Source organism: Quercus suber, unplaced genomic scaffold, assembly GCF_002906115.3.
Source record: "Quercus suber isolate HL8 unplaced genomic scaffold, Cork oak 2.0 scaffold_138, whole genome shotgun sequence".
In the NCBI taxonomy this organism is placed as follows: Eukaryota; Viridiplantae; Streptophyta; class Magnoliopsida; order Fagales; family Fagaceae; genus Quercus; species Quercus suber.
This window is the reverse complement of record NW_027069600.1, coordinates 116,914-132,994: the sequence shown is the minus strand read 5'-3', so window position 1 is coordinate 132,994 and position 16,081 is coordinate 116,914. Positions and strand designations below refer to the sequence as shown.

At 35.7% G+C, this 16,081-nt stretch overlaps 2 protein-coding genes across 3 annotated transcripts; both read left to right on the top strand.

Moving 5' to 3' along the window:
- The first annotated feature begins 393 nt into the window (after positions 1 to 393).
- LOC112005214 (mitochondrial import receptor subunit TOM20) lies at positions 394 to 8,494 on the top strand. Its single transcript, XM_024037471.2, has 6 exons — positions 394 to 646; positions 787 to 865; positions 1,229 to 1,398; positions 1,507 to 1,554; positions 4,422 to 4,511; positions 7,979 to 8,494. Exons 1-6 carry the CDS (start codon positions 548 to 550, stop codon positions 8,111 to 8,113), a joined length of 621 nt encoding a protein of 206 aa, XP_023893239.2. The 5' UTR covers positions 394 to 547; the 3' UTR covers positions 8,114 to 8,494.
- A 639-nt stretch (positions 8,495 to 9,133) lies between these two features.
- Positions 9,134 to 15,696, top strand: LOC112005223 (uncharacterized). Of its 2 annotated transcripts, XM_024037478.2 has the most exons (9): positions 9,135 to 9,517; positions 10,371 to 10,486; positions 10,919 to 10,972; positions 11,068 to 11,092; positions 12,420 to 12,542; positions 12,935 to 13,101; positions 13,333 to 13,402; positions 13,802 to 13,900; positions 15,214 to 15,696. In XM_024037478.2, exons 1-9 carry the CDS (start codon positions 9,335 to 9,337, stop codon positions 15,301 to 15,303), a joined length of 927 nt encoding a protein of 308 aa, XP_023893246.2. In that variant the 5' UTR covers positions 9,135 to 9,334; the 3' UTR covers positions 15,304 to 15,696. The 2 variants fall into 2 exon arrangements, with proteins under 2 accessions (XP_065632728.1, XP_023893246.2); XM_065776656.1 differs by lacking the exon at positions 12,420 to 12,542 and having other exon boundaries at positions 9,134 to 9,517.
- Positions 15,697 to 16,081: the final 385 nt, after the last annotated feature.

The following is a 16,081-nucleotide window of genomic DNA, read 5'->3' as shown; positions in this document are numbered from 1 at the left end:
CCAAGCCCCCATTGGCCAAAGGGATATCAATATAATTACCAACATTTAATATTTTATATTTCAGAACATAATTACATTATCTCTAATATCTCAAATTCAACTTATCATTAGTCATTTCAAATTCAAATAATTAGAAGCAAAATCAATTTTTTTTTTTTTTTTTTTTATATATGAAGCAAAATCAAAATTAAACAAAAGTTAGAGCCTAGAGAGAGTGTATGAAATTGGAACAAGAGTCTAAAATATTTTCCAAATTTCCTTTTTATCTGAAACAAATACAGCTTAGGCCGAAAAAGGTTTTGTATAAAAGATCTGGACCGTCTATCTAGTGTGATATTCCAAAATCTAACGGCTGAGTACGGGCCAAGAAACCGGCTTACGGAAACCGATTCGTGGCGGTTGTGCCCAGTTCGGTTTCTCTCTTTCTCGTTGTATTCAAAATCAAAAGAGCCACCCCCACAGTGCAAAATCTTACTGGCAGTTCTCTTCTTCTCTCTGCCCCAAATTCCCAAAACCCTAAAAAAAAAAAAAAAATTTGCTTGCTGCCATGGATATGCAGCAAGGTGATCTCGATCGAATCTTTTTCTTCGAGCACGCCCGTAAGACCGCCGAGGCTACCTACGTTAAGGACCCTCTCGATGCCGATGTTCGTTTTTTTTTTTTTTTCTGAATAGTCTGTTTGGTTCCTGGGAAACTGTGGGAAATAGATGGAATAGTCTTTTTTTTTTTTTTTTTTTTTTTTTTTTTTTTTGTGGATTGCTTATTGTAATTTGGTTGATTATGCAGAACTTGACAAGGTGGGGAGGAGCGCTATTAGAGTTGTCTCAGTTTCAGAACATGGCTGAGTCAAAAAAGATGATTCAAGGTGCTTTAGATTTATTTTCTTCTTAATAACTTTGTTTTGAATTTTACTGGCTTACCAAACTGTAGCTTCACATAAGATTTTTGGGACCTATAGGTTTTATGGATGATATATGGTTATGGATTCTTCATTAAATGAGTTAAGACTTGAAGGCAACCCATGTAGTAGTGTTTTGTTGCAGTTAATATTGGAATGACACTATAAATTTATTGTCAGCATAATTCTTTGCTTCTGTTACATTCAAGTCCACTATGGGTTATTGGGTTTGTTTTGATTAATTTTTGTGAGGGGTATCAAAGTTCAGAATTATTTCGTAGCTGGGTTCAAAATTTATGATTAGGGGTTGATGTGTTTTTTGACTTATAGAGGCAATTTCAAAGCTTGAGGAGGCATTGTTGGTTAATCCCAAGAAGCATGATACTCTATGGTGCCTGGGAAATGCTCACACTTCTCAAGCTTTTATGACTCCGGACCTGGATGAGGCAAAGGAGTATTTTGACAAGTCAGCTATCTACTTTCAGCAAGCTCTTGACGAGGTATTTTTTGCAAAATCTCACAGGAAACCAAGCATATGCTTGTGTATTATGTTTGTAAATGCCGTGCTGTTGTAGATTTATTAACAGTGTAGTTCTGCCTTTTGGTAGGATCCGGGGAATGATCTTTATCGCAAGTCCTTGGAAGTCGCTGCAAAGGTAATATACTATTTCTTATTCTGGGAAATGTCCATATGCATTATGTTGTATACTATCATGTAAGTGTTCCAGAAAGAAACTATTTATCTTAAATCTGACCTGTTCAGATTGGTTTGTTAGAAATTATTGCTTTTCTTAGCATGTCCAGGTGAAAAATGAGAAGCCATTGTTTGTTGCATTAGTAGAGATTTCATTTCTTGGATTTCTTAATTTCTCTTGCTTTTAGATGGATACCCGCAACAGTAGCTAATGAAGTATGAGGCACATGGTTATGTATTCATGACTTTTACCTTAGTGTGGTTTTTATAGTTTTTCAGCCACAAGAGGTTGCACTATTGGAGATGGAACACACGCTTTAAGTCTTAAAAAAGAATGAATGGTAATTTATAATGCTTGAATGAAATGTTAACTTTTTTTAAATTTTAAAAAATTATTTTTAAGAAGTAATAACAATTTTTTTTAAAGAAAAAGGGCAAAGCGCAAGTACATGGGGAGTATGCAAGATCCATGCAACAAATTAAACCCTAAAATTACAAAGATCAAGGAACTCCAAAAGAGAAGAACAATTAAAATCAATAATGATTTTTAGCCAATCAAACAACGACCTAGGAAAGAGGAACTTTAGTTGAAGCAATAGAATTTCTGATTCAGGACAACCTAGGCTTCCTACGATTCCTACATCAGTTTCAATATGTTCAATAATGACCTGGAATTATGTTTCTTCCAAATGCACCACATAAGACATAAAGGAATAGCATTCCACATGACGGCACTTTGATGGCCCTTGAAGGCACCTGTCAAACAAGCCAGAAGATCTTTCACCAAATAATGCATGACCCAAGAGGCATCAAATAAAGAGAGAACAATAGACCAAAGGTCCCTATCTATAGCAGAATTTAGGAGAAGTTAATAGTATTCCCATCCATTTTGCACATACAATGCCAATCTACAATGATGATCTTTTGCTTTCGAAGATTATCCATGGTAAGAATGACATCCTTCCTTGGAACTTTAGTCTCCTAATGGCTCACAAAGGAAATTCCACTCTATGTTCTTTTTGAAAAGCCCCATAGAAGGATTTCACATTAAATCTGTGGTTCTTGTCCCTCCACTTCCCCATATTAAGCCCCCCATAACCCTTCTCTTCATAGAATTTATTTTTGTGGCATAATGCCAAAACCATTTTCTCTAAAAGATCTTGGTTGTAGATTCTGAGCCTTCAAATGCCTCCCAATTAAATTGCAGAATAAATTGTGTTTCTTTCACCTAGGGCAATTTCCTTTCTTCCCTGAAACCAACCCATAGGAACCTGTCTCCTTTCTTTAGTGTGAATGATTTGGCCCTGTAGGTCTGTTGGATGGGATGAAAATAAAGGAAGTAGTTTGTGCCTACTGATGTAGAACCTCAGATTTGGTTAATGTTTTGGATTAGCTCATCCTCATGCACTTTCAGTGAGCTTACAAATATCATGGAGGGAGTGCATGCTCATAGGAGTAAAAGTTGAACTATTTTATAATTTTTTATAGTAATTCTTGCTTTGAGTCCCTTCCTTTTAATAAAAAGAAAAAGCTAGAAAACTGTATTGTTGCTTGGCAACAATCCTCCAGGTGCATGTTGTAGGCATAAGAGGAAGGATGTAGCTTTATCCTGTCTGTGCATCTTGTTTCATAACCTTGAGGAGCTATCTAGGCTTCTTAATGTTTGAGTGTTTTGCTAGACAAAAAATTAACCATTCGATGGTGGGCATTACCCTTTTAGATTTCTTAGGTCTTATATGAATATTCCCAAATATGAGCATTTTTTATGAATTATAAATTTTCTATGAACAAAGTGTCAGGGATGCAACCCAGTTATATAGTGAGTATGCAAAAGGAATCCTTCCCAAGGTTTTGAATTCCTTTCTGTTCCGGCAAGAAGGGGCAGAATTTTCTGTTCTGGTGCTTGGACTGGTGCAGCTAACCACCCCCCCCCCCCTCCCCCCCCCCCCCCCCCCCCCCCCAAAAAAAAAAAATTCCATTTCGCCTCAAACTCTAGCCTGTGCCAGACTGTTAAGCTGTGCTGCCTGAAATTCCATTGTTCCAGCCGAGAATCATGTTCTAGACTGGAATTGAAGAGAAACTGAGTACATCTTAAAATCTTTCTATATCGTCATTTGAAGAGAAACTGAGTCTAGCTTTTCTGGAAGAGAAACTGCACTGGACATTTTTAGAGTTGGACCAAAGATCAAACGAGAGAAACAGAAGCTGAGAGATTCTATGAAAGAGCAAAACTAACTGGAATAGAAAAGAAAGAGATGTTTTAAATATGGGGTTGGGACTTGGGGATTTGGTTACAGATAAGAGAGAAGACAAGATAAGCTCAAGCTGACATGTTTAAAACTTAAAAAAGTGATGATGTGAAATGAAAAGAAATGAAGAAATAGAATAGTCTAGAACAAGAGTTTGACAGGTTAGAGATAAAAGAAATAAAAAGATAGATTTTAAAAACCATTGATGAAAATAACTTTGTGGGCCTTATTTTTGGGTTGTCATGGATTTGAATGGTTGGACAAGTTTATTAGTTTTATTATTCATGGGCTTTTTAGAGTTTATATATATATATATATATATGGTGCGTAATCCCGAAATGGTGAAAAAAAACTAGGTCTAAAGGAACATCTATTGAGTCACAAGAAAGATTTGGTGTGGTGAACTTTTTTGACTGACATGTCTTCTTTGTTGAAGCGAATTCTTCAAAATGTTGGCTGTTTATATTTTTCCTTTAATTTATCATTTATAGAATGCACTTGGTCTCACATATCCATGGTATACTTGTTTTGATGTCAATTTTCAATCCATTATTAAAAAATTGAATTACTTTACTCTTAGGCCCCTGAATTGCACAAGGAAATCCATGCCCATGGTTTAGCACAACAAGCAATGGGATCAGCAGGACCTTCTACTTCATCAGGTTCAAAGGTGAGATCCTGAAAGTTAAACTTCTCTTACATTTGCTGTTTCTCTGTTCACTTTGTTGTGGTTTTGTTGTTCTTCTTGTCTTAGTTATGTTTTACATAACGATAATAAGAATTTAGATTAACAGTCCTGCTCTTGGAATATTGTTGATTTAATTTAAGTGAATGGATTGTATATGGACGTCATTCATTACTTGATTCTCTGCAGCTGACAGATAAATAAATTACAGGGCATTGCATTTTGTCTTCCAGTGGTTAAACTTCAATGCCATCCATTGGAATATTAGTTTATAAGCTAGACCAACATCACTTTTAAATTTCTCAGTGCCATCCACAGGCTTTTATAGTGTCACAGGACAGATTTTCATCCATATTTTCTGCCTTGTGATGGCTTTAAATAAACCCTACTTAGTCTCAACCAACAACCCAACACCAATACAAGGAAACCTAGAAACAAATATTTTTTTGCTAGATAAATAGTGGGGGACAGGCGAGGTAAGGTTTGAATCCCAAACATCAATCACCATAATTGGTGCCAATACAACTGGGCTATAACTTGAACCCAAAAAACCTGGAAACTTTTTGTGTATCAAAACATGCACAACACAAATTATTTTATGATAATTTGATTGTTACAATGGGGGAGGGGGTATTTGAACCCTGGATGTCTTCGTTGAGGTGCCAACTAGTTGAGATACAAGGCTCTTGAAATGCACAACACAGAAATTATAGCAGAAAACTTGTAACCGTTATTATTTTAGCACAACATTTAAATGATACAGAGGTTTCACTTACGCAAAACACTGCCTTGAGATATGTCTTAGTCCAATTCAGCCACCGAGGCTTACAAGCTCATACAAAAACACAGAATACACTGCTTTTCTACATAGCACACGCTGTTTTCCCCCTCAGCGGCTTTAAGGATCGAGTGGGAAAACTGTTACAGCACACTCTGTTTCCCCCCTCTAGATTTGCTGCTCAAATTTGAGGCAGTAATACAACTGCTTGCTTTCTTTAGAGACTTTTCATGTTGCTAGCGCATGAACAAGGTTGTTTTTGACATGCAACTGCTTGTTAATCTCTCTACAATGTTGCTGCCACCTGTTTAACAAGTTTGCTACCTGTGTACATGTTTCAGCTCACAACAGGCCATGCAAACCAACCTGACAGCCCAAGTTAATTGCCTGATACTCAGTCTTGGTCCATGCACACCAAGTGGAGGGCTTGGCCAATGTCAATGTCATCTCCCAAATTCAGCCACACAGCACATTACATCATCACCACCCATATTCAACCTAGTCGTGCATTTTCAAGTGAGCCACAACCCAAACTTGTTTTTACCAAATGAACCAACATACTACACAGGCTGTCCAACCTTGTCTTGCACCCAAGTAGCTCACTGAGTTCTCATCAACTTGTCCATGGTCAAGCCCATACAAGGCTACCACAACACACACCGCACATGTAGTCCACAACACACATAGCCTGCGACCTCCCAGGCCAAGACCATGGTTCTAAGTTCTAACACAATCACCAGGGCAACATCACGCTGCCAACTTTAGCCAACACAAGTATGCATGCACTACAATGAGAGGCAGCACAGCCTGGTGCTGCCCAAAACACCTTGATCAGGCCATGATATGCCTCCTTCATGCCCATGGGTTTGTTTGGTTGGCATAAGTGCAGGTACCACCAGGGTGGAACTGTGTGTATAACAGGGGGGCCATGGTCCCTACAAAAAAGTTTATTGTAGGTAAACTCTAGGTAAAAATGTGACTCAATGCCATTTTTTACGAGTTGGGGGGGGGGGAAAGGGGGTTGTTGGGTTTTTTTTTAAAAAAAGGGTATGGCCCCACCTGTCCATGTCCCTTTCAAGCCTCAAATTGATAATTTCCATTTCCAAGTACTTTAATTTTTAGCCATGAACCACTCAATTCTAAAAAAGTCTCGTCTTGGTGCAATTTTTCTAGTCTCACTCTTCATTGACTTCCATCCATTTAGTAGTCTCATAGTCACATTCTTATTCAATTACCTTTTCTTTTAATAAAGAGTTTTCTTACTTGAAGTTAAGGGAAAATAGTTTTAAATCTTGAGAGGTACAAAATTTTCTTATTGTTTTTATTTATATTTCAGTTCAATTTCTATTTATTTATCTTGTAGCTTATGATTTTCGTTTTTTTCTTTTTCATTTATTAAGCCAATTGATTATCCGTTGATGAATACATTTTCTTGTTATATTGGTATGTTTAGTCATTTGATTATTTAAAGAGGAGTTAAATTTGATGCCAAATGTTTTACTCTTGTAGCATAATGCCACATTGCCACTTTAAGGTCAAGATGCTGAGTCTCTTTTTTTGAATATTTTTTATGCATGTGTATTGCAAACTAGAAAATTTTTGTATACTAGGATTTAGAAAGATATAGTGCTCTCATAGTGTGTTGAGTTTTTACTTGAATGGTGATTCAAAATAGTAGTTTAGTCTTGGCCCACCCAAAAAAAAATTCCTGGTTCTGCCCTTGGATCCCACCATATGCAACCACGCATTTCAAGGATCAAGTGTCTGACATAGAGGTAGGCACAGGCATACTGGCACTTCCTGTCAAGAGAGTTACATACTACACTCACAAATTTTGTGCATAATAGTTACAGTAGAAACTGTCTATGACTCTATGCTATACATTCTGTATCCATGCTGTATGCCTTCAGTTATTGTAAGTACGAAGCTTTTTTATGAGAATACTGTTTTAACATATCTTTTGTTATTTAAGATTTAAACTATATATTGGGATCTATATGGGATGGTTTGGCGAATGAAGACCAGTTGCCAACCAAATGCAACCCTTTGTCTGACAAGCATGCTTCTTGCACTCATAATTATCAGGATCCTTAATCAGTGTGTTTGTTTGGGATGCTCCTTGAATGCTTACATTATGTGTTTGTTAGAGTGCATTGCAGTGTAGGTTGCTCAGTTCATAATAGGGTTGTACCCCTTTTGACAGTCAATTCTGCATATCCGGTTTTAGATTTCTGTAATGTGTTGATTTTCAATACTTTGCATTATTGTTAATATTCTTGATCAGTTGACACATCTGTAATTTCGGCTTATCTTGATCAGTTGAATGAAGACCAGTTGCCAACCAAATGCAACCCTTTGTCTGACAAGCATGCTTCTTGCACTCATAATTATCAGGATCCTTAATCAGTGTGTTTGTTTGGGATGCTCCTTGAATGCTTACATTATGTGTTTGTTAGAGTGCATTGCAGTGTAGGTTGCTCAGTTCATAATAGGGTTGTACCCCTTTTGACAGTCAATTCTGCATATCCGGTTTTAGATTTCTGTAATGTGTTGATTTTCAATACTTTGCATTATTGTTAATATTCTTGATCAGTTGACACATCTGTAATTTCGGCTTATCTTGATCAGTTGACACATCTGTAATTTTGGTTTATCTTTTTCCCTTCTATTGCAGACAACTTTAAAGAAAAAGAAGAGCAGTGATCTCAAGTATGACATATTTGGATGGATAATTCTTGCTGTCGGAATTGTTGCATGGGTGGGATTTGCAAAATCCCAGTTACCTCCACCTCCACCTCCACCAAGATGAGTTAGGCATTTGGTTGTCTCAGGCAGAGATTGAACATTTATCATGAGTTTCAAGCTGATTATGTAGAAAATTGAGCATCACATCTGATTCATCGTCCATTAGTTATTTTTTTTTCACCCTAGTAATGTTTCCTATATGAAATATGGATTTTTCTCCCAATGGCAGCTGCTTTCTGGATGCAATTTATGTTTGTATTGTGATACTACAACTGTAACTAAGCCATTTTTTCTTGGTTTGTTTCACTGGAGGGAAAATGTTTCAGTGCAAAATGACATTTTCCTGGTGGTTGGTTGTGTGAAGAAAGAAGAAACCAAAAGTTTTTAGGTCAAGAAGCAGTTTTTAGTGCAAATGGCAATATTAGAAGCGATGACTTCTTTTGCATGCAGTGGTACTTACCGTCAACTTCCTTTGAATGGCCACCAGATGGCACGTTTTTTTTATTTAAGTAATAAATGTTGTATGGTATAAATGAAGTGATAATATTGTATGGACAAAGTTATGCTATTTTTTCAACCCATTAAAAAAACTTTTAATTATTTTTATATTATTTAAATTAAGTCACATAATTCATTAAAAAAAATTTATACGACTAAAATTATGCATTAATGGTTTTGAAACATAATAAATTGGAGTAAGATAATTCCAAACATGTTTGAAGTCAAATCTTGTCCTTAAAACATTTTATATATATATATATATAAAATATGATGCGATAGGAATTTAATATATAAAGCATACTTTATAATATTGTTTTTTATTATCAAGTTAATATATTAATTATTTTTTGGTGTAGGCAGGTTCATGCCTAAAAAAAAATTATAGTTTAAGAAAAAAGGAAGGAATTTCTCGAATTTTAGTGTATACTTTAAGGATGAAGAGTCGAAAATAATATTTTATTTTATTTTATTTTATTTTTGGTTTCATTTACTACTTTCATATTTAGGATGAAAATTTCTTTTCCCAAAAAAAAAAAAAAAAATCCATATTTAGGATGGAAATAGCAGCATTGAGAATCCGAGATATTGTCATTCTTGCCGTACAAATGTCGTTTATTAGATAATTGGAAACGCCGTCGTTTCTTTCAATGAGACTCGAAGTTTCTCTTCTCTTCAGTCTGAACTCCAAGCTGTCTCTTCTGTCTGTGTCCAAATCCGAGAGCGCCTCACAGAGTTTTAAGATCAGTGGAGCCAAGGCTAAAAGCAACAAAAACCGAAACGAAAAATGTCTTATTGGCAAGCGAAACTGTACGGACACGATTCGCTATCACTTTCTATACAATTTCCGCGTCCGCCACGTGTCCGTACGTTAATGGCGTTTCCCAAACCCCAACGACTAGTAGTCTTAGCCATGGCCGTTAAGCGCAGCCCTAAGCGTCTCAAATACTCTACTCCTCGCTTCGCCAAGGTCTCTCTCTCTCTCTCTCTCTCTCCTTGTAAAGACTTTGTTTGGTTGCCTAGAAAATGGTGCGATTCCGTTCGATGCAGTTGTTATGGTTTTGTTCCTAATAGCTGAATTAGTTGAATCCGTTGCTCTAATATCCATTTGTTTGCATTGCCTTAACTGACATAACTCTCAACAGAATCTGGTGTATCATATTTTTGCCAATTAATTAAAAAACTAGGCGTTACGATCACTTAATTCATAAGTTTGGACATCTATGGGTTCAATGAAAAGCATATTGAGAAATAGATTTATGTGATTTTCAGCTTTATATATATATATATATATTAATATTGGGAATTGAATGGGAGACATATGTTCTATTGACACTTGCATTGGAGAATTGTAATTAAAAAATGACCTAGTACGTATGCTATTTTGATGGCTATGTTGATTGTAGGCAGCAATTCGTATCGTTTATGTTAAAATGTAATGCATTGCATTGCAAGGTGGTCTGCTGAATTCACAGGGTATATTTTGCTCCCTAAGTTCTGATGGGCTGAGGAAGCATCCACCCCCCCCCCCCCCCCCCCCCCCTTCCCTAAGTTCTGATGGGCTGAGGAAGCATCCCCCCCCCCCCCCTCTTTTTTTTCAAAATGAATCAAGTGTTTTTCTAATTGTTGCACTGCGAGATGGGTCGTTACATAAAAGATTTTGTGCTATAAATCCCGCGAAAGTTACTCTGAGTTGATGTATAGGCAGACGGAAATATTTATTTTTCTTACATGTGGTGCAACTAACCCTAACTAATCTATTGTGAATCTGTAATTGACCCCAAAAAAGTAAGGCTTAGTTGTTGTTGGAATGAAAATATCAGGAGGGTGGCTTGCTTTATGTTGAAGCCGATTCATCAGGAGCAGACAGCTGGAAATTGGAGCCGATTGTCGATCTTTTGAAACAGGGAGCTGTTGGGGTCATTCCGACAGACACTTTGTATGTTGCACTTCGTCCTCTCACCACCTCCTCTCTTCTTCGATTTTGCCTCAGCTATTTCAAGGCTGCATCAATTGTCATGGCTTAATATAATTGAGAGATATTTATGATTGGTGGGCTTATGTTTCTAGAATAACCTAAGCTGTTGTGCTTGTTCTGGACCCTCTGATGTTTCTTATTGCTGTAATATTAGTTGTGGTTGTATGGTCAACTTAGTTTTGAAGGAGATTTCCTTTCTGTAATTATTTGTTTTGACCTTTCCTTAGTGCCCCTTTTTTTTGTCTTTTATTTATGACTAGTTATTAATTGAAGTTGATGAAAAGCATTATGCTGATATTCCTATCCTTTCTAAACATTTTTTTTGTTCACATTTGATTATTCTCTTTTTTCCCATTCCTATTTGATGAGTTTAGAAGTTTTCTTTGTTTATAGGTATGCTATAGTCTGTGATTTGAAAAGCCCATTAGCAATTGAACGTCTTCGGAGGTAGACACTATGCTAATTTTACAGATTTTTATCACTAGATACTACATATTTCACCTCCTTTTGACAAGAGCATTATATATGTTTTTCCATTGCAGGATCAAGAATATAGAAGCTTCAAAGGCATGACACTGCTTTTCTTGTTTAATACGGAGTGATTTGGGTAAATATTATTATATTATAAACTTTTAAAACTTTTTGCTGTAGTGTGAGTGAAGCTATTTGGGGAATCAAGGAGAGAGAGTGGATTTGGCATGGGAAGTGCCATATTCAGGTTGAATTTGAAGTTCTTGATGCCAAAGTACATGAATTTGATGTTAAGAGTGCCAAAACTGCTAGCTATTATTGTCTTTTAATGTGCTGGATCATTTTTTTTTTCCTCAATGCCGAATTCAAATCAGCTTTTGGACTTTGCTGGCACTGAGATCCTAACTTAATGTTAATGAAAAGCATACCAAAATCTGCACTGAAGTCCAACACAATGATAATGCCAAAATCAGCTTTTTGATTTGGTATGATTTTTCATTAAACATTCCTATTTGTTATTTTCTTGGAATCCAAATAATTTAAAATCTAACCATCAAGATCTCTTTTTTTTTTTCTTTTTTCTTTTTTTGAAAGCATTAACTTTCTCAGCAACAGAAACAAGAACTCTGGTCTGAAACAGTTAAAAATTAAGACCCAAAACTTCAATTCCTTTATTCCCATACAATTTTCTCTGCACACAAAAAGTTCTCCCTTTTTATTGGGCAACCAATGAGTTCCAAACTCTCATAAAATAGTAATTTCAGTAAAACAAAATGATTTCCACTAGAGTTTTCAGCAATGAAAGTATTAGTTTCTAGTCCCAATAAGCACACAGAATGCCAAAATTTATTGGGTCAAATAGACAAATTTATTGGGTCAAATAGACTAATCTAAGTGCAAGTTCTTGTCTTCTGATCCTACATTTGTCATTATCATTATGTTCTGAGCTCAGTGCCATCAAAGTCCAAATGTTTGATTTCAGCATTCAAAAAGAACGAAATGAGCCAGCACATTAAAAGAAGCGTGTATGTGTGCATTGTGGGGGAGGTAGCAATTTTGATTCACGTTGACTTTGGCATTAAGAATGTCAAATTCAACTTGATTTCAGCACTCCCCATGCCAAATTCACTCTCCTCAATTCCTCAAATAAATTTCATGCTTCAGCAAAAGGTTAAAAAAAGTTATAATATAACAGTACTTACCCAAATCACTCCTTTATTGCGCTTTAGAAAGTGAGAAAACTAGCCACTGAAGAAAATATGCTGATACTGAATATTATAATCTAGTTGGATGGTGCATGGTCTCAACATGTTGAAGCCATTGATTACAATATCTGCATTCTTGTGTTTTGACAATTCTTTTTTTCTTTTTGAGAACTTCTTGTGTATGCATATTTTTATTTATCTTCATATAACGAGTGCAGCCTCTTAGCATCTTATGCCACTCTTTCCGGGACATTGATACATATACAACAGGGTTTCCTCGTGGTGATAGCCAAGGGCATGCTAATATATTCCGAGCTGTTAAGCATTGCTTACCTGGGCCTGTAAGTATGTTTTCTGGATCACATGATTATTGCTGAGAAAAACCTGAGGTACCCGTTGGGTCCTGATTCAACTATTTTTATCTTACATGTAACCTTGTAGCTATTGCTCTAGGATGGGCCCATCATCCACTGGTATACCTAGCTGTCTATTGTCTATACAAAAGATCACATAGATTTAAGTATTTGCAGCGTCCCTCCTGTTACTCTCCCTCTCTCTTCCCTGATAAATAGAGTCAGAGAGAGAGAATGGTGAATTTTGAAAAAGAAATCTTCAAATTAATGAATTTATATGGCCTGAAGATTTTTTGGGGGTCATAGGACAATGCACGGGATACAATTTATGTTCACTTTATGTGAATATTTTGATCCCTAACACATCTTCTATGCAACAGTATACTTTCATCCTAACTGCAAGTAAAGAACTACCTAAACAGTGTATAAGGAATAGAACTGCAGCTGCCAAATATGCAGCGAGGAAAAACGTGGGTGTTCGTATGCCTGACGATGCCATATGTCAAGCAATACTCGAGAAGACAGATGCACCTTTAATTTCCACGAGGTTGGTTTTATTTTTCTATTCAATTTCTTTTAATGGGATAGCATTTGTTGGAAGCGATGTGTGCCTTAAACTTTGTTTTCTTTATTGGTACAGATAACTCTAAATGGATAAGAAAACTCTTTTTCTTCAATCAATCATTGATGTTTAAGCAGGAAAAAATATTATACCAACTGTTTGCATTTCACATATACTCCATGATGTTATTTCTGAATGTATGTCCCATTTTTTCAGTGTCAAGTGCCCAAAGGAGAATGAGTGGCTGATCGATCCAGTTGTAATAGCTGATGTGTATGGACCAGAGGTATGAGTCTATTGTCTGAGGGTGCTTTAGTTTAAATTCTAAGGTTAAAATTACTTTGCAGGTTATTATTTCGCCCCCATATTTATGCAAAATGGAAAAAAGAAATTAAAGTGGATGCATTATGGAAGTTATTTCATTACATTCCATTTATATAATCCTTGCTTTTGGGTATGATTTATAGGCTGCAAAGAAAAAGAAAATGTATAAATTTATGACAGCTTTCTGTATAATTGCAGGTTCTTTTTTTATATATATAAATATTATATATATATATATATAATTAGTATTATAAAAGTTAGCACCTGACTCAATATATATATAAATATTATATATATATATATATATATAATTAGTATTATAAAAGTTAGCACCTGACTCAAGTAGTTTAATCTATTTTAGGGTCTTGACTTTGTTGTTGATAGCGGGGTAAGAGTGGCAGATCCGTCCACTGTGGTTGACATGACAGTGATGCCTCCAAAAATTATACGGCAGGGAAAGGTAATGAATTCCATAATATTGATGAAGTATACTCTCTATAGTTTGAGTTAGTTACTTCATTTTACATAATATATATAGCATTTGTTGTTTAACATAAGGGCTCTATTGCTTTTTTGTAACTAAACGGGAAAGAGTTCTGTTGTTGCCAAAGCTATTTTCTTTAACAAATCCCTAAAAGCTTGCCCAGAATGAATAAAATTCCTAAAGCTTGATACAAAAAAGAACATACACCTTAAGCAATCCAGAGCTGTCAGGACTGCCACCTATTGCCACTTGCTAGCTCATGCATGGTGAACCATTGACCTCAAGTAGTACAACCAAGGAGAGAATCTACTGCAAAGACTCTTGGCTCTTGCCTCCTCCCTCCATGGGCCATAGCTCCATTTCACCCCCACGGATTTTCTCTCCTACTTGTGACTTTTTTGTTTGGGACCCAATCTTTGAGTACTAATATAATTTAGATTTTATAACAAATTAACGAAATTAAGTTTGTTTGGTCCTGTAGAAATCGTTATTTGGAGTTTTTTTGGTATTTTTTTTCACTTGGCAATACTAATTGGTTTTATAGTTAAAATAATATTGGACATATTGTGGAACAAAAAGCTGAGCTTGAGCAGTTTCCAACTTTCAATTATTGGACTTCTAACTGTCTCGGTATCTGTTTTTGTTGTTTTGTCTGTGTGTTCCCTTTTTTTGTTTTTTTCTTTTTATTATAAAAACTTTGGCAAGACTTATTGGTTTTTTCTTAAGAAGAATATTTGACAAATAATGACATGATAAAATGTTGAGTTCCGTTTTAATAAATGATTGTGTTAAAATATACGACAAAGTAATTATTGTCGTATATATGTATATATATATATGTGTGTATATATTGAATCTTGGTATATTTCTCATTTGGAAGGGTGAAAATGTTATGGTTAATGACTCCATGCTTTGGCCTTCCAAAAATAAAATCTTGATTTTGTCACTAATGTGAAGCATGCCGCATTCTCACATGTGATATTTCTGAAGAAACAAAGGTTCTCTAGATATAACACATACCAAGTTCACTTTCATAGTGCATTTTATAAACATGGTTCCCTATTTAACAAGAGATGAATGCTTTCATTTACAATTTTATGGGACTGACAGCCTTGCCCCTGCATCCGCTTTAGCCATTTCACTGAAATTTGCTAGTCCTATGAGCATTTTACCGCCATTGTAGTTTAGACTTTAGACTAGATGGGACATTCAAGTTCTTGTGTGCTCAACATACTACAATGCATTATTGGCTGACTTCAAGTTTGTTGTTGTACTTATATTTGATTCAGGGACCTAAATTACACTGGCTGGTCGCTGAAGATGATAATGAATCTGATGCTGTGCATGAAGCAAACCTCGTCACTGCTTCTGCAACTTAAGAATAATTGGAAACCCTGTAGAGAACCTTTATTTGTATGCCTTCGAAGTTGTACAGTGTTTTTGCTTTCTCTTGCAGACAGATGATTAAAGCTTTAGTACCACACATATAGGATACTAGAGAAATGTCGGGGGTGTTTGGTACATGTGTTTGAAAATGTGTGTTTTGTTGTTTGAAAACATGTAAAAATACGTGTAGGTGAAAAAGTGTGTGAAAATATGTATAATGTTGTTTAAAACAGAGTAGTATTTTCTGTAAATGTTCGGTCAAAAAATGGTAATAATGGAAAAGTTTATAGGAAATACCCTAGAGGGAGAATTTTAATATACTTTTGTGTACGTAGCTACTTATTGAGCAACTATGTGGTGATTTGTTTTGCAATCAAATTGCATTATGTACTGAACTGGCCATTGAAAAGCCATTCTACTTTGACGTGGCTATGCTGTATGTAATTTTTTTATTTTTTTGAAAATTACACTTTACCCTCTTAACTATACTCTGTGTTATACTTTATATTTGGCTGTTAAGTTGGATGAAAAACTAAGTCATGTGAACCCATAACGACCCATGCAAACGGCAAACAAGCCACCCACTCCGATTAATCTATCACCAAGTTGGCCCAGAACCATGAGACCTTTGATGGATTTGACCTGAAACTCAAGGAGCAAGGAGTTGAGATGTCCGAATACTTTGTCTGATTTGTGACTCAGTTTCTCTAAGCTTCAATGTTTTCGTCTTCAATAACGCATCTGTGTTGTGGTTGTGTTATGATGTTTTGT

Coding starts and splice junctions, on each gene's coding strand:
- LOC112005223 (XM_024037478.2), top strand. CDS start 9,335: ATGTCTTATTGGCAAGCGAAACTGTACGGACACGATTCGCTATCACTT. Junction 10,487..10,918: donor GTCATTCCGACAGACACTTT/GTATGTTGCACT, acceptor CTTTGTTTATAG/GTATGCTATAGTCTGTGATT. Junction 13,403..13,801: donor CTGATGTGTATGGACCAGAG/GTATGAGTCTAT, acceptor AATCTATTTTAG/GGTCTTGACTTTGTTGTTGA.
- LOC112005214 (XM_024037471.2), top strand. CDS start 548: ATGGATATGCAGCAAGGTGATCTCGATCGAATCTTTTTCTTCGAGCAC. Junction 647..786: donor AGGACCCTCTCGATGCCGAT/GTTCGTTTTTTT, acceptor TTGATTATGCAG/AACTTGACAAGGTGGGGAGG. Junction 1,555..4,421: donor CCTTGGAAGTCGCTGCAAAG/GTAATATACTAT, acceptor CTTTACTCTTAG/GCCCCTGAATTGCACAAGGA.